Source organism: Amphiura filiformis, chromosome 10, assembly GCF_039555335.1.
Source record: "Amphiura filiformis chromosome 10, Afil_fr2py, whole genome shotgun sequence".
NCBI lineage: Eukaryota > Metazoa > Echinodermata > Ophiuroidea > Amphilepidida > Amphiuridae > Amphiura > Amphiura filiformis.
The window spans coordinates 13,712,976-13,738,488 of record NC_092637.1 but is presented as its reverse complement, the minus strand read 5'-3'; the positions used below and the strand labels follow the sequence as shown (position 1 = coordinate 13,738,488).

Genomic DNA, 25,513 nt, shown 5'->3' with positions numbered 1-25,513 from the left:
CTGGGGGGTTTACACCCCCCCAGCTAGGTACTGTAATGCTATCCATTCTTTCTTCTGGCAACAAATTGCACATTTTTTGCTCTAGCTCAGACATGCTTTGACCGATTTTGACCTAACTTGGTCACAACCATCATTGACCACGACCATACACGCCACCTGACTTTTAGTAGGTTAAAGGTTACAGAGGGGTCAAATAGGCTAAAAATGTGATTTCAGCTAAAAATTCTTCTTCTCCTACATGTAACATTCTACAATGATGTCACTTGACCATACTCATCGGCTATACCCAGTGCCCATAGTGTGTAAACAGAATTGGGTTCAAAGGTCATTAAGGGGGCATTACAGGTATATAACCAAATACCTTCAAAATGCTTCTTCTACCACAAATTACATAGCACAATGACGTCACTTGCACATATGCATCGACTATACCCAGTGCTTATAACTTGTACACAGAATTGGGGTCAAAGGTCATTAAAGGGATAAAATCTTACAATTGCATTATCTTGACATATGTAAGGGATATGTGGCTCAAACTCATTGACAGCAAATCTCATGACCAGGGGAAATTTTACAGGGGTCAGGTCATAGGTCACACAGAGGTCAAATCTTAGAAATGAATTTTCTGGAAATCTGTAAGGGTATGGGGCTCAAACTTGGTGACAACAAACTTCATGACCTGGGGAAAATTTTGATACATTTGCAGGGGACAGGTCAAAGGTCATCTTAGGTCAAATCTTATAATTTCATTATCTGGACATCTGTAAGGGGTTCAAAGCTCAAACTCGGTGACAACAAACCTCGTGACCAGGGGAACAATTTGAAGGGGTCAGGTCAAAGGTCATCTGGGGCTAAATCTTAGAGTTGCGTTATCTGGACATCTGTAAGAGGTATAGGGCTCACTCTCGGTGACAACAAACCTCATGACCAGGGAACATTATTAAACATCTTGCAGGGGTCATGTCAACCGTCGCCTGGGGTCAAATCTTAGAATTGCGTGACAACAAATTTGATGACCAGGGGAAAATTTTTGGAACATTTTGCAGTGGTCAAATCTTAGAATTGCATTTTGATGAGACCAGGTGTACATTTTTGGAACATTTTGCAGGGGTCAGATACCTCCACAACACCAACATGCCCAGCTAGGTTTGTGGTCTATGACCACCATTTGCCACTAGTTCTTCTTCTTCTTCTTCTTTCTGTCAACATTTAACATAATTTGCTCTAGCTCCTTTATTATTTGACCGATTATGACTAAACTTGGGCACAAGCTCCACTACCCCAGCCTTTACATTAGACCAGACCCCTTTGGGGTCAAACGTCATGCATGAGTAATTTTGGCTAAAAATGTGATTTTTACCAAAAATGCTTCTTCTCCTACAGATTACATGGTACAGTAATGAGATTTATACATTGACCTTGGCTATAGCCGGTGCCTATGGGGTCCTCACAGATTTGGGGTCAAAGGTCATTAAGGTGGTAATTCGCACATAACCAAATACCTTCAAAATGCTTCTTTTCCTACAGATTCTATGGTACAGAGATGCGACTGACACATATGCATTGACATTAGTTGGTGTCTATGGGGTCCTCACAGATTTTGAGTTCAAGGTCATACAGGGGACAAAAATGGTTGATCACTGAAAATCACTTTAAAATTCAATATTGTCTGCATATTACGTGCTGTGATCATCCGAATAATGCCAAAAGGGCTCTAGCATTATGTTCATATACGATTGTAATCAGATTTGGCTTAAACATGGAGGAGGGTCTGTTTTGGGGTCAAAAGGGGTAAAATTCTAAAGTTTGTCCGATTGAAATGAAAATTAGTATATGTGATCTTGATATGATTCAAAATATATTGGAGGTCATGTCAAGGTCAGCAGAGGTCAACCAAAGGTCAAAAGGGGTCAAGTTCTAAAGTTTGTCCAAGTTAAATGAAAATTAGTGTATGTGATCTTGATATGATTCAAAATATAATGGATGTCATTTCAAGGTCACCAGAGGTCAACCAAAGGTCAAAGGGGTCAAATTGCAAAGTTTGTTCAATTTGCATGGAAATTAGTATACGTTATGTGGATATGATGCAAAATATGTGGTGAAGGTCATTTCCAGGTCATCAGAGGTCATTTCAAGGTCACGGCTAGACTTCGCAGCCTTACTAAGGATGCAATATATCTAGTTATAATTAGAGTTTTATAAATTGTATTTTCTTATGTATTTTATTGGTTTTTTATTCCATATGTTTGCCTTTATCTCAATTTCAAATTTGCCACCTTTGGCCCCCATGGACCAGATCGTGTCACATATTAGTCCTATTATCAAAATGTTTGCCCTAACCTTAAATGGTGTCTTGTAAGTTGATTGCACCATTAGCCTACTCTTTTCAGCAAAAGAGCCTCAAATTGGGACCCTAAACACAATGATGTTGGGTGAAATCCCTAACCATTCCAATGAATTTCTGCCTCAGAAAGACAATACATTGGGTCCGAGTGCCCACCAGGATTTTAATGCTAAGGCCAAGGGACACGCTCCACACCTCACCTCACCTCAGGCTATTTCACCCACTGCTAAAGTTTGTTCGGTTTATATAAGGCAGCAAAAAATAAGACTCATAACACAGTGTATTGATATAGAATGGCATGCACGCAGCTGGGCGCAATGCTTATGCTAGTTGGGACTTTATTGATGTGTGCAGTAACAAAAGCAGAATAATTTCCGCCTTATGTAAGCCAAACAAACTTTATGTGAAGCCATCTTCTAGCATTTTCCACCTGTTTCAGTCTTCTTATGGGTCATGGAAAGACAAAATGCTACTGTTGACTTACCTTGAATGAAAGTTCCAGGTTTTCTCCTCCCCATATATTGAAACCAGGATCATATGTACCCAGTTCTTCAAAATAACTTTTATCTATAGCAAATAAACCTCCCGCCATGGTGGGGGACCTGTGAAGGATAAAAGAGTTAATGATGGACTGCATTTAGATACATATTGTCATGGTATGTTACACGTTGTAATAGGGACTTACAATAGGAACCCATTGTTAACTACGACGGTATATAATTTAAAATGCTTGTATCTTTACGATGAGTTATAAGTTATAAGATATGTGACATGATCAAGGGGAATGAGTTACATGTCGGCCCTGGTTGAAAATGAGTTTTACATGTTTCTAAAGAGGACATTTAGAGCTTTCAGAAACTGAAAACCCCATGTTGATACGATTTTTCTTTGTAAAGTTACGTCAATTTATCAATCGCTGAAAACAATATAAAACAAAAGCATTTTAACACTTTCTTTGCCAATATCTCAATATCAATATTAGTGACATCCGACTCATTCCCCTTGATCGTGTCACATATGGTTGAATGTTAGTGACGGATAGCATATATACCTATTACATAGATTTCTGTAATCTGATTGGCTACAAGTGCGGGCATGCTGTTACCCTTGGTGACTGGCATATAGTAAACTCGCTCAATGCCCGCTGCCAAGGGGCGCAAGATTGGCATGATTGATCTGCATGTCAAGCACTGTGATGTCCTGTGCTGTCAGATGATAGAAATCTTTAGTCTACAGCCATGCCAACTATATGTTTGGGTCATAGTTAAAATTACAGGCCCTTGATGGTGTCAAAACCATGCTATGTATAGCGCCTTGGGTCATAGCAAGGTTTTGACATCATCGCAAGCCTATAATTTTAATCATGCCCCTCATAGCAGTCAATACTTGTATAAATAGTCCTTATAATGAGTGTGTGACTTATGTTAAACAACCAGTGCTGTTAGTGGCAATAACTACCAAAAATTTGATGTCGCCACCATCGGTTCATTTAAAACAAAGCAGCAAAACAGCATAGCGTCATAGGGGCACATGCACCTCCCCTTATCAAATTTTAAATTTAGAAAATCCCTTAAGAAAATTATGGCTTGTGCTCCCTCAATCAGGACTGGTGTCCCCCAAAGCCCCAATCATCACGGTTGGTACCCTCCAATAGGATGACTGATGCTACGCCACTGAAGCAGCAGTCACAAAATTTGAGTAGAACAGATCTAATCGGTCAACTTTGAATCGGTATGATTTTGGCCTTGCCACATCGGAATCGGAATGAGGGAAATCGCATCATTTGCCGATTAATTATTGTCACATAAAATCAGTATTAAGGCTTCATGATTCAAGATATTGTCACCCTACTATTATAATTGCCTAGTCATTTTTTCTAATTTTGAAAACAAGTACAAAATGTGGTTCAAGCATGCATCAGTTACGTAATTACCCTAATTATTTTGGATAATTCCCTTTAATATGTATCATTATCATTTGTTCTTGTGCAAAGGTTGGTGAATAAATGTGTTAAAATGCATGCTTGAACCATATTTTGTACTTCGTTCTCAAAATTACAAAAAAATGACTAGGCAACTAGCGTAGTAGGCCGACAATATTAGTGATATCGTCGTTGGGCAGGAAAAACCTTGTATGTGCTTTTGGCCCCTGGACTTGTTTAAAACAAAACTGCCAACAGGTTACATAAGAGGTTTTGCTTTAAACATGTTCAGGGGCCAATGACACATAGGAGGTTTTCCCTGCCAAACGATGATATTTTCATGCACACAAACATTTCATGTGGTTATGATAAACAAAAGGTGAGGATACCTGACAGGTTCTGTAGGATCTCCTTTCCTCCTGTTCCTCTCTCTGGCTGGCACTGGAAACCATTTGAAGAAAAGCGACCAACCAAATCCACCCATCTGCGGGTCGTTGCCATGTTGATATGCAAATGTCTCATCGCTGATCACATCTATGACTGGACACACTGATGTGGTCCTGTTTGGAGAAGAAAGATAATGTTCTTAGTTAATAAATCATTTCTGTCTTTGACTTGTTAATGAAAACGGGGATACAAAATTTGCTTTTATGCAGTAAGAAATAGACCTGAAAAATTTGAATAGAAAATTATTTTGTTTCATGTAAAAATTCCCTTTGAGTCCCAAATATTAAGAAGCAGCTATTTACCCAGAACTGCAACTCTGCTGCAGAAGCATTTAGCTAATACCTTATCGATTGACTAAACTTGACTGGTATACAAGTTCTCTGTTCTACCCTTTGAGAGTCTTTCTTAAATTAACTTTGACCCATGACCCTCGGCTGTCTTCAGCTATTCTTTTATAATTGAAGACCAAATTAAAAAGACTATAGTTTGCGTATGATGTCCTGTCAACCAGCCCCAAAATGCTGTACTGCGCAGGTCAGCAACCAATCATGTCGCACCTTTGCACGTCAGACAAAGTAGTTTTTTTAATTTGATCTTCCAGCCATTCTTCTGTGGCCACACAATGTGAATCTACATTGTAACAGGGTAACAACCTGACCTTTGACCCTTACCTGCCTTCAGCTATTCTTGTTAGTAGTGGTTCTAGCCATCCTTCTGTGACCACACAATGTGAATCTACATTGTAACAGGGTAACAACCTGACCTTTGACCCTTACCTGTCTTCAGCTATTCTTGTCAGTAGTGGTTCCAGCCATCCTTCAGTGACCTCACAATGTGAATCTAAAAAGGTCAGCACCTGACCTTTTGCTACTTTGGCTCCCTGTAACCTGGCCCGGATGAGACCTGCTCTCTCAGGCATCTTTTCTACATGGACTGAAATAGGCAACTTGGCAATGTAATCTTCTAATTTTTTACCTAGATGTTCTGTGGAAACAAGAAAGATATATGGTTAATTATATATATTGCACTGCTTTTTTGTGTGTGATTAAAATTAAAACTAACCACCCTGACTCCTACCAAAACATACAGGCTTGGTGCCTCCACTTCCGCAGGTGGGGTGGATAACACATACATGTAGGGCACTTCCAACCTAACCAAAATGCCTATGTATAAAGGCCTACAGTGCTACTCTGACAATCCCGGAGGTATATTCACTGGGAGAGGCCGACATGGTGCCGCTGGTTCCCACCCATGACCAATAAGCAACCCTCCACTGTGGCATGTGGGCTGCAAGCCCTGAAGATGCCTGCATTTGTGCGCTCACTACTTTGCCGTGTGTCCAGGCAAGGGTGCGAAGTCTTGCAACCCAGCCCAACCTGTCATCTTAACGAACCCCAACTGCCCAGAATCTAACCTCTCCTTCAGTGGATGGGGCAGGTAACAGTAACACATAGGGCACTTCCCAACAAACTCCCCTCATGACTATTCTGAGCCATTAACACCAGACAGCGTCAATTGGCCAAGTGAGTTGTACACCATTGGTAGATAGTAACTCCTGGCATCTCTGTTCAGAAGGGCTTCACACAACAATGGTTGAGACAGCCTGATGCATATAAGTAAGTGATAAGAAAAGCAAACTAACAAACAAACCTACCTTGGTCACTAGCATCATCAACTAGTATAATTTCTTTGACTAGATTGGGCGGTGAGCGATTGATGATGCTGTGTACGTTGCGTAGTAACGTGCTCCACGCCTCGTTGTGGTATACTAATATAACACTAGTTGTGGGTAAGTTTTTGGGGTACACTTTGTTGGCACACCTGGATGAGAGAAACACAAATTAAGGAAATAAATTTTAATCCTTTGTTATAACTTGAATTACAGCAACTTTATGCACAGCACTTCGGTAAGACAATATTCAAGGTCTGACTTACATTGGGTGACCAAAATGGATAAGCAAATTAATTTGTGTATGAAAATTTGCCACTTTTAAAATGTGCTTTTTTCATTCAAATTGGTGTCAGTTGGGAAACTAAAGTCACATTGTGCCAAACAAGGTATCAAATTATGCAGAACAAAATCCTCCATATCTATATTGAGTATTGACTACTTCATTTGGCAATATAGGTTTGGTGTCTGTGTAGATACTTTTTGTGTGTAGTGTAGTTTTGTTTTTCTTAATTATTTGAATAGTCAATATTTTGCCGGTCGAAAAGGACAATTTTGAGTGACAAAAATTATGACCCTCGCACTTTATATTATGTGAGTACAAGACTCATTACAACTCTCACATTTTTATGTTGAATGAATACTGTCAATGCATTTGACAATTTTTTGTAGTAGTGTAACGATCAAAGAAGGATGATGTAATTTGATGGTATTTACTATTTTAATACGACCCCATATACACGCTCCCAAATGTGGATTAAATATGCGGGAAACTGATATATTACAACTTAAGGGAACTGGAATGAGCGTTTTGAGCATTTCGACAGCATTTTTTGTGGGACATGAGAGCACCTCGGACCTATTGAATTGCATTCTGAATACTGAACAATGTCTTTCTGATATCAAATAATTTTCATTTTATGAAATTCACGATATAATACAAATTTTATGACTAATTATTAAAATTTGATATTTTTCACATTTTGGAGATATAACAGTCCTTGAAGTAAATTTTATAAATTTAATGATATAGTCTTAAAGTGTATGTAGCTGGGAGGAAAAGCCGACGATCAATTGAAAATTTTGACCTTTCATATTGGAGATATGAATTTTTTCCCAAAAAGACCTAATTTTTTTTGGAGTTTTGGGAAAAAAATCCATATCTTCAATACGAAAGGTCAACATTTTCAATTGATCGTCGGTTTTCATCCCACCTAAATACACTTTAGGTAGAAATCATCAGATTTATAAAGTTTACTTCGAGTACTGTTAAATATCAAAAATATCAATTTTTAATGATTTGCCATAAAATGTGTATTACATTGTAATTTCAAAAAATCTAAATTATTTGATATCAGAAGGCCATTCTTCGTATTCAGAATGCAATTCGATATGTCTGATGTGCTCTAATGTCCCACAATAAATACTATCCAAACGTTTTCATAGCCCTTCCCTTAAATTTGCATGAATTTCACAAATCTGATGTGCTATTTCCGATTCACAGCTGTAAGTATGATGCCCCACTTGAATAGTGTGCACAGGTGTCTGAAATTGATTTTTATTTTAAACCACTAATTATGACAGATATAAGTATCACTATTGACCACAATGGCCTCATCCCAATGACATAGTTCAATAACCTCAATTAAACATTCATAGTGCAAAATTTGACCTCAAGTTGCAAAGTATGAGTTTTTGTACCCAAATTTTCAAAGGTCATACAATAAATGTACAAATGTATCAGGTTAAAGAACTGTGCCCAGTAGATGAGCATGTTGTGGATCCGAGTGTATGATGTGCCACGTTACAATGTAGTAAAACACTTAAATTTCGCGGGTACTTTATTTCACGAATTGAGAAAAAGCAGGATTTATGAGGGTTTTAAATTTGCGAATCCAGATGATTTACTGTTTAGTTTCAATGTAATATTTTATATTTTGCGGGGGATTTAATTTCGCGAATTTCAGGTACTCGCAAAATTCGGGAAATTAAACACCTCGCGAAATTTAAGTGTTTTACATTAGTTATAATCATCAATTAATGCTCCCTCCTAACCATTAATGACAATGACCTTTATTGGATACCACTTCTTTACACTATTTAAAAAAAAACACATATCTCTTTTGACAAATTTGATCGATTGATTGTATTATATTTCAGAGGTGTAAGCGAGGTAACGATCCACTCCCTGAAAAACATGCCAGCCATGCTCTTTTTATGACAAATTATCATCATCCAATCCCGAAATGTAAAAAAAAATTGCCACATTTCCGAATTCCAGGAATTTCCGGAAGACTTACATCTCTCAGGTGGTGGCCGCATTGCATTCTCTAAATTCAGTAAATTTTCATCGTCAACCGTGTAATTGAATGGGATTATTTTGACATTTTAAAACGCTTGAAATATTACAAACAAATAGGCCTATGTTGATAAATAATATAAATACAAGCTAAAACCGTTGGGGTTCGATAATGAACCCCACAAAACTAACCGAGTATATGACTGCAAAGCACCCATAATCTGCTGCACATCCCCATACCTTTTTCAATAAAGATCCCCCATACCCGGAGAATATTTCATCATGATTCATTAGTACTTTTGAATGCACATGAACTTAGTTCTTTTGTATTATGCAAATAAAATCATCACATTGTATAGGCCTAATTACCGACTAGTGTAACTGTAACATTACCTAAAACAGGAAGCTGGGTTGGCTACCCAATTAGGTAGCCCAACTGGGCCACTTTTGAAGATTTTCCCCACAACTTTTGATCATTTCCTGCCTTACAAACAATGATAAGATAAGACAAAAATTGGGCTACTTTTACACACTGGCAATCATGATTTCAGTACTTTTACACACTGGCAATCATGATTTCAGTAATTCCTTGTCACATAGAAACCAATGGTAAAGAGAAAACTTGGGCTGATTTTTTGTGGATTTGCGCCATGATTTAGGCTGGAAATTGTGGCAGCCCAGACAGACAGGAAGTGTATTTAATCACAGATCATAATTTAATGAAGTACCATGTGTTAGCAAATCCTGCAATTTAGGTGGACATTTCTGAGGCAAGTATTTTAGAGAGGCAATTAAATTCACATAATATTAATTTTACATTTGGTATAGAAATTTTAGATTATATAAATGAATTGTCAATGCAATACTAATGTATTCATCTACTGAGTACTCTCCTCAAGAGTTACAATGTCAGTATCTCCTTTAATCCTTTATGTTACATTCCGATTTCTATGAAAAATATATTATAGTTTGTTCGGCTTAAAATTGGTGAAAAAGATGAAACTCATAACATCATGTATTGGGCTATTCAATTTAAAATCCATACTGCCCAGCTGTGGAAGATTTTTGAAATATCATCCACGGGGGAGTATGAATTTCAAATGGAAGGAACACAATAGGCAGCTCCATTTGAATTTCATACACCCTCCGAGAAAGAATCTACGACAGATGGAGGGTTAGTTTCAAATAGAGTTTGTTAATGTGCTAATTCCATTTAAATTCATACTCATCTGTGGAAGATATTTCCAAAATCGTCCACAGGGGGAATGGGGACTTCAAATGGATTAGCCCAAATTTGATATAGAATCACATGCATGCAGTTAGGTGCGCCACTTGTAAATTGCCCGTGTTGCATCACTTGCATGACTGGCGACCAGGGGAAGCACTAGCTCAAAAATGTTAAGGGTCCAGTTGATTTTTTTCCGGACCCTTTAAGGGATGGGGTATGAATGTTTGGACAGTATTTATTGGACTGTTATATCAAAATGTGAAAAATATCAAATTTTAATAATTTGTCATAAAATTTGTATTATATCGTGAATTTCAAAAATTAAAATTATTTGATATCAGAAAGACATTCTTCGTATTCAGAATGCAATTCGATATGTCTGATGTGCTCTCATGTCCCACAAAAAATACTGTCGAAACGCTCAAAACGCTCATTCCAGATCCCTTAAGCCATGCAAAACCCAAGGGGTCCAGTGAAAATTTAAGGGGTCCGGTCAGAAGTTCCTGCTTTTTACATTTTGCTGTAAAGCAATTTCATGTAGCAAATACATGTTGTTCCGTTTAGAGATAGACAGTAGATCAACCAGGAATACGTGGTATCTTGTCAAGATTGATGTTATTGTTATTGCGTTGTCATTGTATTGACTTTTGAACGTTCTATTCGGAAAAATTTCTTAGGTTTTCTGTGTCATAATTGGTTCCTTATTTGTATTGACAATGACAATTTTATGAGCAACTCGGCAATGAATTACATGATAACAGCTTCCGTGCATTGTAAAATTTTTAAATTTTTAAAAAGGGTCCATGAAGCTATGATCGGACCTGTTGGTCAGTTTCAACTTGCTGACAACCAAATACTCACCCTCTAGGCCTGACGTCAGGTAACGACCTGTTCATTGATATTCTATCACTAGCCATTAAATTGAATTCATTAATTTTAAATAACCGGTCTGATTCGGCTTTGTTCTCTGGTTCTATAATGACCGGCTTGCCCATTTCTCCCGGTCCGTCTAAGTTGACTGGTTTCGGGCCCTCTGTAAAGAACAAGAAGAAACAATTTGTTATATTTTTATGGTAAAGGTACTGTATATAGCAAGATACGTACGGTATTAATTTTTTTGTGATTTGAACTGTTCGGACCAGTTTCTTGTTTACAAACAGTAAGTACAAACAGTCCTGCCCCGTCTGACAGTGTCGAGTCTAAATAGCACATCAAACAGCGCCCCCATGTGTTTATTAGGGGCTGAAGAAAGTCTAGTTTGCAGACAGTTAGCTACCCAAAGCTGAGCTATTTTAGCTGTTGCGAGAAACCAGATTCTTTCAATATAGGCCTACTGAATATTTAAACCTTTTCGCAGGCTTTTAATTCAAATTCAGTTCATTAACTGCAAAAATAAAAACCTCACGAAAAAATTGCTGCTATTCAATATTGGATGTGAGGGTTCCACACAGGGTTGTAGCTAGGATATTTTTAGTGCTGGGTGGGCATTTGCTGAAAATTTTGTCTATTTAGCAATTTTTGCCAAAAATGGACCAAATTCTCGACTAATTCAATCAAATGGTGCAATTTTGGCCTCTGAGTGGTGGTCTCCAGTGCTAAAATTGCAGCCGAGTGGTGGACTCCAAAACTGAGTGGTGGGCTCTGCCGCCCACCACCACCCACTGTAGCTACAACCCTAGTTCCACTTGTAACACAGCTTTAGCATTTTCAGTAGTCCACATCATATGTGCCCAGCCCCATATTCCAGAGAACCATATACTTCTAACTATGCAACAAAGTCTTTGTCAAGAAAGTGAGAGTTACTAATATGCAGAAAAGGGAAAAATATTGGTTTTTTTTTAAATGATACATTGCTTTTGAAAATTGCAAGTTTGCTACTGAAGTGATGATGCATTTAGACAATATATTTCTTATGTTCATCTTTATATTTTCCCTGCTTAGTTTGGCTATTTTTCGGAACGCCCAAGGTATAAATTTGTTGGAACAGGTCACAAATGGTCTCAAATACAATGAGCTTGACTATTTTTGAATATGAATACACAATCACAGAAAACTAATGTCCAAATTTCACAATTTGCCCCCCCAATTTGCCCCAGGGTTGACAAAAACTTTCAGACCAAATCGTGAGTCAAATAATCAAAAAGTAGCCCAAGTTTTCTCTTAACCATTGGCTTCTATGGGACAGGAAACTCCCAATGTCAAGGAAGCGGCTTCCTTGACGTTGGGAGCTTCCTGGAAGCCAATGGTGATAAGTCGCCTAATTTTTTCTTAAATCATTGGCTTATATGGGACAAGAAATACCGTATTTCCTCGAATAGTCGCCCCTCTCCTCAATTAAATGCCCCACCACTTTTTTCAAAAAAGATGTTTCAAAAATGCGGCCAAATGCCAATATTTCCATGCTATCTTGTGCAGTAAGCTTACCAAGTTGCTCACATGGTTGATAATAGCAGCAATAATTGGCGAAAATCTGCATCGGAAACCCGGAAGTGAACCAAAAGTCAGTGTTTCTAGTTCCTAGTTCGTCATTTTAGCGTGACTTTTAAGCTTACCTAATGATTTTAACGGGAATTGTTGTGCTAAAAATGACCTCTAAAAAAACGCCCCCCATTTGGAAAATGCAATGCTGGGGGGGGGGCTTATTCGAGGAAATACGGTAGTTCAAAGTCGCTGGGAAAATCTTCAAAAGTCGCCCAATTGGGCTACTTAATATGCGAGTTTGGCAACACTGGTGGCAGGACAGAGCATTTGGACCTATATTGATCAGCAATGCAAACAGTATACACCACCCCAGTCATTTGTAAAAAGTGAGAGTTGTCTTATAGTTGTATTTGACTATTGGATTAATACTGCATGATATGGCCATATATGGGTCTTTATAACAGATGGAAGTACTTGATCAGCCAACTCCCTTTTGATTACATAATGCAGTTTTTAAAAAATGTGAAAAGTTTGGTTGGAGAAAAATATTATTTGAATTTGACATCTCATTTTCTATCTCATTTTTAATTTTAATCATCATTTACCATACCTGGGTCTCACTTTCTCGGGGTTCGAAATAAGCAGGAGTCAGGGGCAATTTTGCCCCTGCTGATCCTGCAAATGCTACTCGTTCCCAGCGATTTGAAACTGCGACCAGCGAAATATGCACATACGTTAGTACCGAACTTCAGGTGAACCAATGTTTAGTGAAAATACATGTGCTATTAAACTGACCTGAAAGGTACTGAGGAAAAAATATTCCCAAGGAGTATGAACAAATTCCCCTTAAACTGCCACTTCCTCTTTTTTGTCTTTTAATGGAAAAATGTATTTAATTATTTCCTGCATTTTTTCTATACTTAATCATAAGTAGGAGACCCAGAAACCTTCAAACCCAGTAGCTAGAAGCAGGGCCATGTTTGGAAAATGTGGGGCGGTCATCAGAAATGTGGGTGGGGGCGGAGACGGCCCCGCGGACACAATACAAATATTTGCCCAAATTGGGATTTAGATATAAAGAAAAACATAACAAATTCCTTAAAAAGTGGGGTGGCCATAGCCTCCCCGGCCACCCCGCTTGTTATGGCCCTGGTTAGAACTAGTTATAGAAGCCCGGCCGCACCAAGGTGGATAACTGAGCACCAATATAAATAAATAAATATATGAATAAATTTTGCAGTTGTAAGCATCTGGCTGAGAATACATAGGCCCTACATGTACATTGTATTTAATTTTATAAAAAGCACTGTTGAAGCAACTCAACTAGTAATTTACAATAAAAGACAATGGTTTAAATGTACTGTACTAGTCACCATAGATACCAAAAACATCTTACTGTATAGCGACAACTTTTCGCTAGGTTTAAATTTTCACACTTTTTACAATAAATTTCAGAGCCACGATTTTAAAAGCCTGCGAAAGTATATTTTACCCATAGGCTTTATTGTGTAACTGTTTGTAATCACAGATCTAAGAAACCGCAAAATGGCTTCGGAGAGTTCGAATCGCGAAAAATTAGTACCGTGAAAATATAACACTTTACAATATTAGATTCCATGTACACTGCATGGATGAAATGGCACACTATATTAAAGTGCCGTGATCAATCTGATCAATGCGGCTTGTCCAGTGGTATCAATTTTCATCCCATAACTGGGGATGAATTTCATCAAATGCAGGGGCTCAATTTGGTCACACTTTGCGTAACTATTAAATCAAAATTGATTTCTGCCTAACTCATCTGGCCAGAGTCGAGTGTCATTACTTTAAACTGGGTGCAGATTTTAGTCAAAGGCAAGAAAATAATTTGATATTTTTTAAGGAGAAAAATCTCCCTCCCCTTGCATTCACTCAAAATTGTGAAAATATTCATTTCTATTAGGGTGGCCAAAATGCTAGCTATAGTGTGTACCCCTGCCTACATACACAAATGTATGGTGGAAATGTAACAGATTCTGCAGCAGTTGGAAAACTTTTGGGCATCTTAAATTCCATATAATTTGTCTCCTAGTAACTTATGTGCAATCCCGACTACCTAATTAGATAGAAAATATTCTGCTCGTAATGAAGGTGAATATAGCATTTTTGTACGGTCACGCATAAAAAAGTTACGCACAAAATATTTTTTGTCATCAAATAAAACTATTTTCCCAAAGATGTACAATTATGCTATATTTAATTTTATAATCTAGACCCTCAGAGCAAAATCCTGTGCGAAAATCAGACAATTTGGTTGTGTAGTTTAGGAAATACAGGCCTTTGAAGGTCATAATTGGCACATAATAGCGCCCTCAACGGTGAATATCACATATATTTACCTTAAAAGTCCTGGCAAAAGAGTTATTTTTGTGATTTCAGCCATTTTAAGGGGTATAGTCCATACAAGATCCCGTCCAACAATTTTTCTTAAACTTCGTACCAATTAACTTTCATCGATATACTTCGAATATCTAAAATAAAAAAGAGGGGTCACCAAGCTCGTTTTTGAGAAATAACCATTTTAAAAAGGCTGTTTTGGGGAAAAATTAATGCAGGCGTCTATGGAAAAATGGAAAATTTAGACCTATTTTTGATTATAACAAAAAATCTACCCCAACAATTTGGCTGATTTTTTGATATAATATGCGCACTGATAGGATGTTTCATTAAAGCTAATAAAAAATGGGGGTCACTGAGTTACTTTTTCACAATTTGAGCAGAAATGGCATATTTTTGGTTCAAAATACCAGTGCGATATCATAGCGCGTCACTCGCAAAAACTTGTCGCAGCTCATACGCACTAAATTGTCCGCGTATGCAGGTGATATCGCAGACACCGGCAACATGACAGTTTTCGGTTTTATTAACCCTCTTGATTCCAAAGTCCATTAGGTTATATAGTTTCACTCAATATGAAGTTCTTCAAAAATCGAAAACCAAAAGTGGTTAAGCCAACAAACAAAATGAGATATTTTACATGAATCTGTAATTTCAAATTGAATTGAATTTGAACTTTGTTAATACTGCCGTTTTTTCTCGTTGTTTTGCATATATAGCAAAAATACTTAATGACTTATTTATAAACAATGTTAATTTTTTGCAGGCTATCACTGAATAGGCCTTTAATTATTAACTTAAATATATATATATATGCGGATCCCGTTATTTATCATGTTTAGAATGATATTAATATTACTCAAATATCATCTCATTTTAGGCATGTACCCAGCAAACACAAAACCTTTTCGACATCATTCGCAAAGGTTAGAAAAGGTTGCAAACGTTTAAATGTCGGGTTATTTAAAGGGTTATAAAGGGTATAAAACGTTTTCAAAACACTCAAAAACGTTATACTGCAAACATCCTAACATAATGTTATTTCAGTGTTGACAAAATATTTGGAAAAACTATTTGCAAAACATATTTTTTACAATAACACTTTGAAAACATTTTAGAAATATTATTGTAGTGTGTTTTCATACAAAACGTATTAAAACGTTTTCATAACCTTTATATACCCGACATTTAATTTACTTAAATCAAAACCCAAATGTTTAAAAGCGTTTTAACGTTTTTTTGTGTTTGCTGGGACAACTTGGTTCGATCTACTTATCATTCTCGTTTTATCATTAAGTTATAAATTCAGTTGCACGCGAAGTAAGTCAGATGTGAAAATAGACATTTTGTTAATTGACTTCATGTGATATATTATTTCAAATTACAGAATTTTACCTCAAAATACTATTGAAATAATTTCATTATATTAATAATCAGTAAAATAAGAAACTACTTTATAATGAATAAGTTATATAATACTAGTTAATAAGACAAATAAAAAAGGCCGTTTGATATCACCCTTTTATATATTTTTTCGTAGGCCTACTCTGCCTGTTTAAATGGACAGTATATGCCTAAGAAACAAAATATAAACCTAGTTTTATTTATATAATATTTATATAAACCTATATCCTATATAATTTTCTTTTCCATGAAAATAATACATTTTTTGATTTCTGAAATGGGTTCGCCCTAGTCTTATTAGGCCTAGGTCTATATATTTTGTTATCTTGTTATTATTTTATCTTTCTTTTCCCTCATTATTTAATTCTGTCTTCCTTCTTTCTTACCCTTCCTTCATCTATCTTTGTTTTGTTTTCGTTTCCTTTCTTTTTTATTCTTTCTCACTTCTTTCTGTCGTTGTTATTTATTTGATTAATTACATTAATTTTTTCAGTTTCCTTTATTCTTAAAATTTCTGTTATTTCACTCTATCTTTCTTTATCTTCCTTTTATTCCTTCTCTTTTCTTTCTTTCTTCCTTTTATTAGTTTTCTTTCTTTCTTTCTTTCTTTCTTCTTTCCTTCCTTCCTTTCTTTCTTTTTTTCTTTCATTCTTTCCTTCTTTCTTTCTTTCTTTCACTCCTAAACTTTTTCTTTCTTTCTTTATTTCTTTAGTTATTTCTTTCCTTCTTTGTTTATCTTTCTTTCTTTTACAAAAATCATTGGTAAATGCCGATGAAAACACGATATACTCTCGCGAAGCTGGACTTCTTACCAGCGCCTGGCGCACACTCCACGCAGTTATTAGTTTGACGCGCGCGTGGCGGCGAGAACTGCGCGGACAAAATTTCACAGAAATTTCAGTTAGAAACGAGTGCGTACTTGACGCGTGGATTATACCCCTTAAAAATGTTGTAAAGAAGCAAATATAGCAATTATGACCCTGGATTTTTAATATTTGCATAAATGACCATTAAATAAACAAAAACAATACATCTCATGTCTTCTTTGGCTTTATTCCCACAATTATCGCTCCGTGAATATGCAAATTTATGACAAAATCAGAATTTTCCTAAAAATGGGGTAAAAAAATTTTGTGAATCTTTAAAAGGCTGTATCTTCGCAACGGATTGTCCAATTGAGTTGATTCAAAGGGTTTTTAAAATCATTTTGCAGAAGGAACAATCCTGACAGAAAAAGCAATTCCAGGGGTGGGTTTGAAATTTTCATGTGACCACCCTATTTCTATGGAATGTTGCCCCTTTCCCAAACAGATTGTTTCTCCTCTCTCCTTTAAAAAAAGTATCCTCCTGATGACTCCTCTAAGTCCAACTCCAGTTGGTCCGCAGTGGCGTAACTAGGGGGCAGGAGGGACAACGTGCCCCGGGCGCCACCCTTAGTGGGGGCGCCAAATTGACCAATTCAGCATCAATTCTGCACTCCTACAAGCGATGAAAGTCAAAATTTCAGCACAAAATCAATCAAAAGAACATTTTAAGACTTCAACTTCTAATAACCAAAATTAATTAGTGGTAGGCCTTATGCGCGCAATTGTTTCAAGAATTGGGGGGAGCATTATTTGTATCCTTAGGCCTGGGCGCCACAACCCCTAGCTACGCCACTGCTGGTCCCTAATATGTGTGGCTAAAGAATTCATCAGTGTCAAATTGATTGCAAATTTTCAACTTAAAATTTGAAGTAGTTTTTGCACACAGACTAATTGACTTTATAGAAAAACACCCCATCCTCCATCTCTGTTTGGCTAAATTGTGTTATCGATTTTAACTCGAATGGACACATCCATATGCATGTACACATTATAAAACTGAGGATTTTGGTACTATCAAAATTTCAAACTAGGATTTCTGTTCAAGTGTTAAATTTCTTTTCTTGTTTTTAAAATGCAAGATTTAGCGTTGCTTTAGTTTGGATTGAAGAGTGAAACATAATTAGCAAAGGCAATCCAGGCTCTCAAAGAAGGCTTTAGTCCATATGGAAAAATCATTATGTGTATGCAGAGTCAGGGTTGCCAAAAGATATCAGCCTGAATCGCGGGTCAAATAATCGAAAAGACGCCCAATGTTTCTCTTAACCATTGGTTTCTATGGGGCAGGAAACTATCGGAAGTCGCGGGAGCCAATGTTGAAAAGTCGCATAATTTTTTTTAATCATTGGTTTCTATGGGACAGGAAATTGTCATAAGTCGCGGGAAAAATCTTCAAAAGTCGCCCAATTGGGCTACCAAATCGCGGGTTTGGCAACCCTGTGCATAGTGCAGATCTTATTCATCCTGAAAGAGCCATGGATCTAGTTTTTAAAAATATTGTAAAATTTTGGTGTTTTAGTATTTGTGTACAATTGTTGTCAACTTCAGTATAACTTGAATACAACCACAATACAAAGCAAAATAAAAATGTTTACTCTATTCTCTAACACAAGTTTGACATTTCTAAATTATATATTTTTTTACATCAAATTTTTCCATCCCGGCAAAATTTTCAGATTTTAGAGAACCGATTAATAACGTTGAGATGTAAAATATTTTAATTGGAAAATTACCATAATTTCCATTTTTGCACTGAGCATTTCAAGAGCCTTGAGCTCCATTATAACAACAATTAGTTTTTAATTGGGGTTTAATTGAATCAAATAGCTTCAATTCATGAATTTCTCATGAACATTTTGTATCACTTTAAATTGCCAGCTTTCTCAATTTACACACACAAATTGCCACATAAATTAATTAGGCCATAGTACTTTAAGGGGGTACTACACCCCTGTGGTAAATTTGTGACTATTTTTGCATTTTTCTCAAAAATTAATAACACACTGGTAACAAAAGTTATGTATATTATTGGGGCAAGGAATCCAATTACTACGCTGAAATTTCAGTGAATCAAGACAAGCGGTTCAGTAAATATGATAGGAAATGAGGTACATCCTAGTGGCAGCGGTACCTCATTTTCTATCACAAGTATCGAACCGCTTGTCTTGGGTCACTGAAATTCCAGTGTAGTAATTGGATTCCTTGCCCCTATAACATACATAACTTTTGTTACCAGTGTGTTATTATTTTTTGAGAAAAATCCAAAAATAGTCACAAATTTACCACAGGGGTGTAGTACCCCCTTAAGGCCACATAAAATATATTTGTTTGGTTCTCATCCGGAGGTTTTTCATGAATTGATGAAGGAGGAGGTGTTTTCTCCTTTATGTAAAATTAGCAGTGTTAGCAACTTAGTTTTCAGTCTTTCTAACAGACCTGGAGGAAAAGGAGGCAGTCCCTTCTCTTTATCAAATTTAAGATTCTGTGGAATAAACCAAATAAGAGTACCGGTAAACGATTTGGAAGTAATCCTTGTTCTCTAATAAACTTATTATCTGCACAACGTTTCCCAAAAGATTTTGAAATTTAAACAAATAAAATTGACAAATCCCAGAAATTGAGGCGACAGGGGACAAGAACCAAAACATAAATTTTATACAGCCTAAAGTATTAGATAACGGGAATACTGTACTGTATATAACTAGTCTGAAATTTAATTGGTCGCCCGATTCATTAAATTATTGTAAGATATCAAGTTCTGCTTTCTCAAATTGCACATACAAATTGGCGCATAAATTAATTACGCCTGCCTTTATCAGATGTGACATGAATTGCGACTAGAAAAATTAATTGCTTGTGAACCAGATTTATTGAGTCATTGTAATCTAGATACATAAAAATGGATACAAAAAACTAAGTACTATTTCCATCTGCGTGTCAATTTCCTTTTGTCTTATGTATTGTATATTTCCCTAACTTAGGGCAATGGTTTGTATGAATTCACCTTAATTAGTTTCAAAATCACTCAAATAACAGTCAAAATACACATCAAAATTCACCTTCATTTGGGGTTTAAATAGTCTAGAACTGAACATTTTTCTCAAGCTTCATGCGTAATTGTCTCGACGGTAACTAGCCAAAAATCTGTTTGCCCCACCCTAAAATTTAATGCTTCCTCCAGCACTAGAGGTGGCAATGCTGTGGCCCACTATAGATTTGATACCAAAAGGGGGACCAAGGACGAGTGAAAAGTTGCTGAAAAGGGGGTCATTCGGTAAAACTTTTTTGGGAGTCATAAATTGATGCCAATTTAATACAAACTTTGGCATTGTTTTGATGTGAAATTCTATCCACTAAAATATTTCTAATGTGTGTATCAAATATTATCTGATATGTATAATGATAGACTTTGACAGGCAAGTCTTATCATGGAATAATTTGTCTTTCTATATCAATAGAGTTCAACAGAGGTCTCTTTGCTACAATTTATAAGAGTTAAAAATACATTTACAGATAATTCTTATTCAGTGGGTGTGTCTTGTAAAGAATATTAGGCAAGTGATGGGGAGTGATCGCACTCACTCCCGTCAAAAGACAAGGCCTGGGAATTAAGGACATTGTTGACAGATAAATACAAATCTTGCACATTTTAATCATGATAATGGTGTTTAATAATAGTTGGGCCCAGGAAACATTTCTCACTGGGATGGAACTTTGTACACAGTGTACATGCTATTTACTGTCTGTGATTCCACCAGTAGCGTATCTGGCACACAGTATTATGACAGGAGCGCCGTAGTTGGTTGGGGTTTCCCCAGGTCCGGGCCCAAGGTCACGTCAGCAAAACAGCGACCAAAACAGAAACAAGCCAACACGAGCGTGAGAACTGGCTCGCGCATTGTGATGTGCATGTAATTCACCCCGGAATTCACCTTTGTTTTTGTTAAATAACTTAAATTTTATGGACCAGGAGTAAGGAATTATATCCATCTGTACAACGTAAGTTGATTTGTGAGCTTGAAAGCTTAAAAAGCAGGCTGGTGCAGCTGCTGGTGTGATCGGTAGCAATAATCGGTAATGTTTGCTTTTTTACCGGTCCCGATTCAGAACCAGTTAGGCAAATATCGGCCCCGATTCAGAACTGCCGATCATGATCGGTGCATGATGCTTGAAACACGTAAGCAATTCCAATCGCAGCCTTTTACTGTGAGAATGTACTTACCCATTTGTTTTTTGTTTTCAGGTGCTCTGTTCATCCACTCGTTGGCTTTATCCAACATTTTCTTGAGAGCGCTGCCATCCTCGTGAGTCTCTTCAGCACTATCTTTACACGAAGGCCCTACGCAAGGTGCCGTATAATACAATAGTATTGTGAAGTCTATAAATATCCAAAATAAGGACGTTGCTATGATAATTTTACATTGTCGTCTTTTCGGCATCATGATAAGTGTTTTTGTTCTAAGAAATGTAGAAAGCACACCAAATTACACAAAAAAGGAAGGTGTTTCTAGAAATTCATCTGTGTGTTTCTAGAAATTGATTTGTTTGAAAGCAAGGCGGTGGTATCACACACTGTAAGGCACTGGTATTTAGTTGTTGGTTCTAGGTGTTTTTATGTTTCGTTTCTTGGTTGGTTCCTGGGTTCTTTTCTTGTTACCTGCATACTACTGGTCGGCAACCTGTTGATAGAAAAACAAAAATCGAAAGAAATATTTAAGAATTTGCAATTACCTTTAAACAGCAAGAATATTAATGTTGATTGTCCATCACATTACAATCCCGAGATAAAAAAAATTTGCAAACCAGAATTCTGCTATACTACATTCTGTTTTGTGGCGATATACCGACAACTTTCGGTTATGGGCACTGAAACAATTCCTATATTTAGCAAAAAATGGCAAACTGTCAAAAACATAACCTTTTCAAGAGGTCACAGTTCAAAAATCTTTGGTTTCAGGAAGTTGTCATTACGTCTTTTTTGGTGCACACATTCAAATTAATAGATTGGTACTTGTATCTTATATTTCCAAAAAATTAACTTTTTTGGTCAGAAATGGATCAAAATTACCTGATTTCGATCTGGCAAATGGTGATTATTTGTGATATTATCGAGCATATTTTCATGATGATGATCATGTTTTGGCTGAAATAGCCATGATGGCTGAAGTAGCCATCAAATTTAGCATATGGTTCCCAAAAATAATTGACGGTTGTCATTTTGCAGAAAACAATAAAATACATTATGCAATTTTAGTCAAATCTCGTTATTTGACTCATTAGGTTTAATCGCATTCAGCAATACAATACCTGTAGTACTAATGATCACAAAAAAAGGATTTACTTGATTGATTGACAAATATTCCCATATTGTTTCTGAAAAACTAAAATTCATTATAATTGAATATGGTATTTGAAGTCATTCCTAGGATTGTATGCAATAGTCACGATAATGAGATTTTGGTAAAAGAAGGGTACAATTGCTTTTATATTTTATTGTTTTCATTAGGCATGCAATGAAAGAAACGTGTCACACACAGCCTTCTAGAGACCATTTTACTACTTTTCTTTTTGGTATGGCTCATTTATTGTTGTTTTTTTCCAATTTATAATTTACTGAATCTAGACCTGTGCTTTTGTACAGTAAGCATTTCAGCGCCTTTCTACTTGTTTGCCTTCGAGAGGTCAACAACAATCCCCATCCTGGGATCCATGGGTATACTGAATTATTGATAAAATATTTTGTATAGAACAGCATCTATTGATGGATTCCCTCTCTTCCCCTCCTTTCTCTCTCTTTTCCCCTTGCATTGTTAGGGGGTGGAGGCCCCTGAATTACTGATAATATATTTAGTATGGAACTGCATCTATTGATGGATTCCCTCTCTTCCCCTCCTTTCTCTCTCTTTTCGCCTTGCATTGTTAGGGGGTGGAGGCCCCTGAATTACTGATAATATATTTTGTATGGAACTGCATCTATGGACGGATTCCCTCTCTTCCCATCCTTTCTCTCTCTTTTCCCACTGCATTGTTAGGGTGGGAGGCCCAAAACACGACTAATTGCCAGGGAGTAATTCCTTCCCGACAGCTATGTCATTCGATGTTAGTGTCATTTGCTTTCCCTGCTCAATTGTAAATAGCTCATGGAGAAAGAACTCGTATAGATAGCTTCACCTGGAATGTCAGCGGTACCAGTGTTCGAAATAAGCACTTATCCTCTTGTCCAAAAATCACTGGGGACAACCATATTGAGATATGTACTTATCCTCTGGACAACCACTTTATTTTACCTCTTAAATATGGCACATTTTGGGGACAACCAAAATGTTTTGAGGACAAGCAGAATTTATGCTTTAAGTTGTCCTCAGGACAACCTCCATATTTTCCTTATTTCGGACACTGAGCGGTACTGTACAATCAGGACAAATCTGATTGCATTTTAGGGGTTTGCATCATGCCAGCAGTTTTAGACAACATGCACGTTTAGCAATTTACACTGGCTTTTATCTTGAAAGCCCTCAAAAGACAGACAAAAGCACTTGTCTTAATAGAAACTAATGTTCTGTTGCAGCGCAGAACATTTCTCCCTGATCTATCAGTCAGTGATGCCAATGCCGCACCTTAGGCACCCAATTGGGCTACTTGGCAATCACTTGCTGCTACTCAGGAAACCATGCCGCTACTTGCCTAAAATTGGGCTACTATTGCAAGTATGGTACCAACCTGCGACAGTAATTTTAAGTATTTTCTCTTCAATTTAGCCAAATTATAAAAGTTTTGAATCTCCAAATAGCTAAATGGTTTTGTGACCATTTATTGATCAGTCAGTAACTTCCCTTTAAACAAATATTTTGTGATCGTAGCATAGATATCCACGAAAAAAGATTGTTCCGAAAATTTCAGTTGATTCTGATTTTGCGTATTGCGAGTTATGCATGATTATGTGTATTACACTGCCCCAGTGAGTGCTCCATAGCCAATGTGTTGTAATTTCGTTCTGGTGTATCAAAACGTAATTCAAATTTCACAATATTTTTGCTAAATACGTAAACAATAAAAATCTCAACTTTTTTGGAGAAAAGTGGGGGGATGATGCTGCGGATCACAAAATTTCCTTTTAAGTCAAGTGCTTTTCCACCAACTGGGGTCAGATTTACATTCTAAATTTGGGGTAAAACCACCTTAAATATCCGGTATTTTGGAATCCTAAAAATTGGCCATGGGCTACTTTGGAGCCATTCCCTGTGGCCTAGCGAGCCAATTTGCCGTACTGACACTTAATTTTTGGCAACACTACGCATCACATTTCTCCATGATCTATTAGTCACATAAGTCACTTAGAACTCCTTGATCGGTGGGCATGTTACGACATGGCCAGTGTATTGTAGGTTTACATTTGATCTGCCAATCTTTATCCTTTTAAAATATTCTGTTACACTGCAAAATCTTGGGATGAATCTTGAAAGAATTTTTTCCCCTGTAAATGCAGAGGTATTTTCATACTTGTTTACTGTGATATGACGGGTATATCTAAATGACTGTATCTATGTTAATGGGACAGGTGACTTTTAATGGACAGGTGGATTAATGAAGTTTACAAAAAAATTGATAAGCTTTCCTTTTTCCTGTTGAGTAAATGTGACCACCTCAAGATCATGAAAACAATTTTAGACCAACTGACAGTGACCATCCCCCACAGGTATGGCAGGGCCTCAGATTCGATGAGAATCACAGAATCGCCTCTTGTAATGATTCTCGTAAAATTTGTTGCGAGAATCAACTTCTTTCATTGAATCATGCAGTATTAAAAAGTAAAGTGACTCGGATGTTTTTGATTCTCGCAAACTGGAAAGAAACCAAGGCCCTGTATGGGGATTTCATGTGGTAATTACCATATTGTATCAAAATTGCTCTAAGGTAATTGGAGGAGATTATATAAAGATTCTCAAAATATGACTTTGCGAGAATCCAAATGCATTCTCGTAAGTTGCAACTAAAGTCTAGCAACAAATACCAACTTTCAAGCCCAGTTTGCTTATTTTTTTTCTCATTTTGTTTCATTTTTAATTCTTATCATGGCTGTTGGTTTCATATTGTTGTTTAGTGGTTTTAGGTATACTGCTATTGTTTTTGTTTATTTGTCTGTTTTTTGTCACCAATTGCTGTTGCTTCACTTTAAAATTAAAAATCTTTTTATAAAAAACGTCTGCTCGACAACATTACAATATATGAGCTTTTTATAGAATATAAAAAGCCTTGCCCTAGGAAATACCAAGATACATTATCAGAGAAATGGGAAAGTTAACTGCAGGGTTACACCATGTAAAATGCTGTACTCTTATCTCAATCTCAAATGTCAAGATATGTTGCAAACATTGCAAGCACTCTCAATATTGCTACATCAGGATTAAATTCTTCCAATTGTAATAGCTGCGCTATAGATATAGGTTTGTATGAATTTTTGGTCAATTACAATTGAAGACTGAATTAAACAGACTAGTTTGCATCTGATAATCAACTCCCCGCAGCCTGCAATTGGTTAGC

The 25,513-nt window shown here is 36.7% G+C and overlaps 1 protein-coding gene across 1 annotated transcript in view; it reads right to left on the bottom strand.

The window, feature by feature from the left end:
* LOC140162531 (polypeptide N-acetylgalactosaminyltransferase 1-like) overlaps positions 1 to 25,513 on the bottom strand; it is a 67,931-nt gene that overhangs the window by 24,856 nt on the left and 17,562 nt on the right. The window contains exons 2-7 of the mRNA XM_072185779.1: positions 21,195 to 21,651; positions 10,770 to 10,941; positions 6,367 to 6,533; positions 5,489 to 5,696; positions 4,655 to 4,825; positions 2,829 to 2,946 (exon numbers count right to left, since the gene is read on the bottom strand). Coding sequence (XP_072041880.1) covers positions 2,829 to 2,946; positions 4,655 to 4,825; positions 5,489 to 5,696; positions 6,367 to 6,533; positions 10,770 to 10,941; positions 21,195 to 21,414 — 1,056 coding nt within the window. The 5' untranslated portion in view covers positions 21,415 to 21,651. The remainder of the gene's footprint in view (positions 1 to 2,828; positions 2,947 to 4,654; positions 4,826 to 5,488; positions 5,697 to 6,366; positions 6,534 to 10,769; positions 10,942 to 21,194; positions 21,652 to 25,513) is intronic.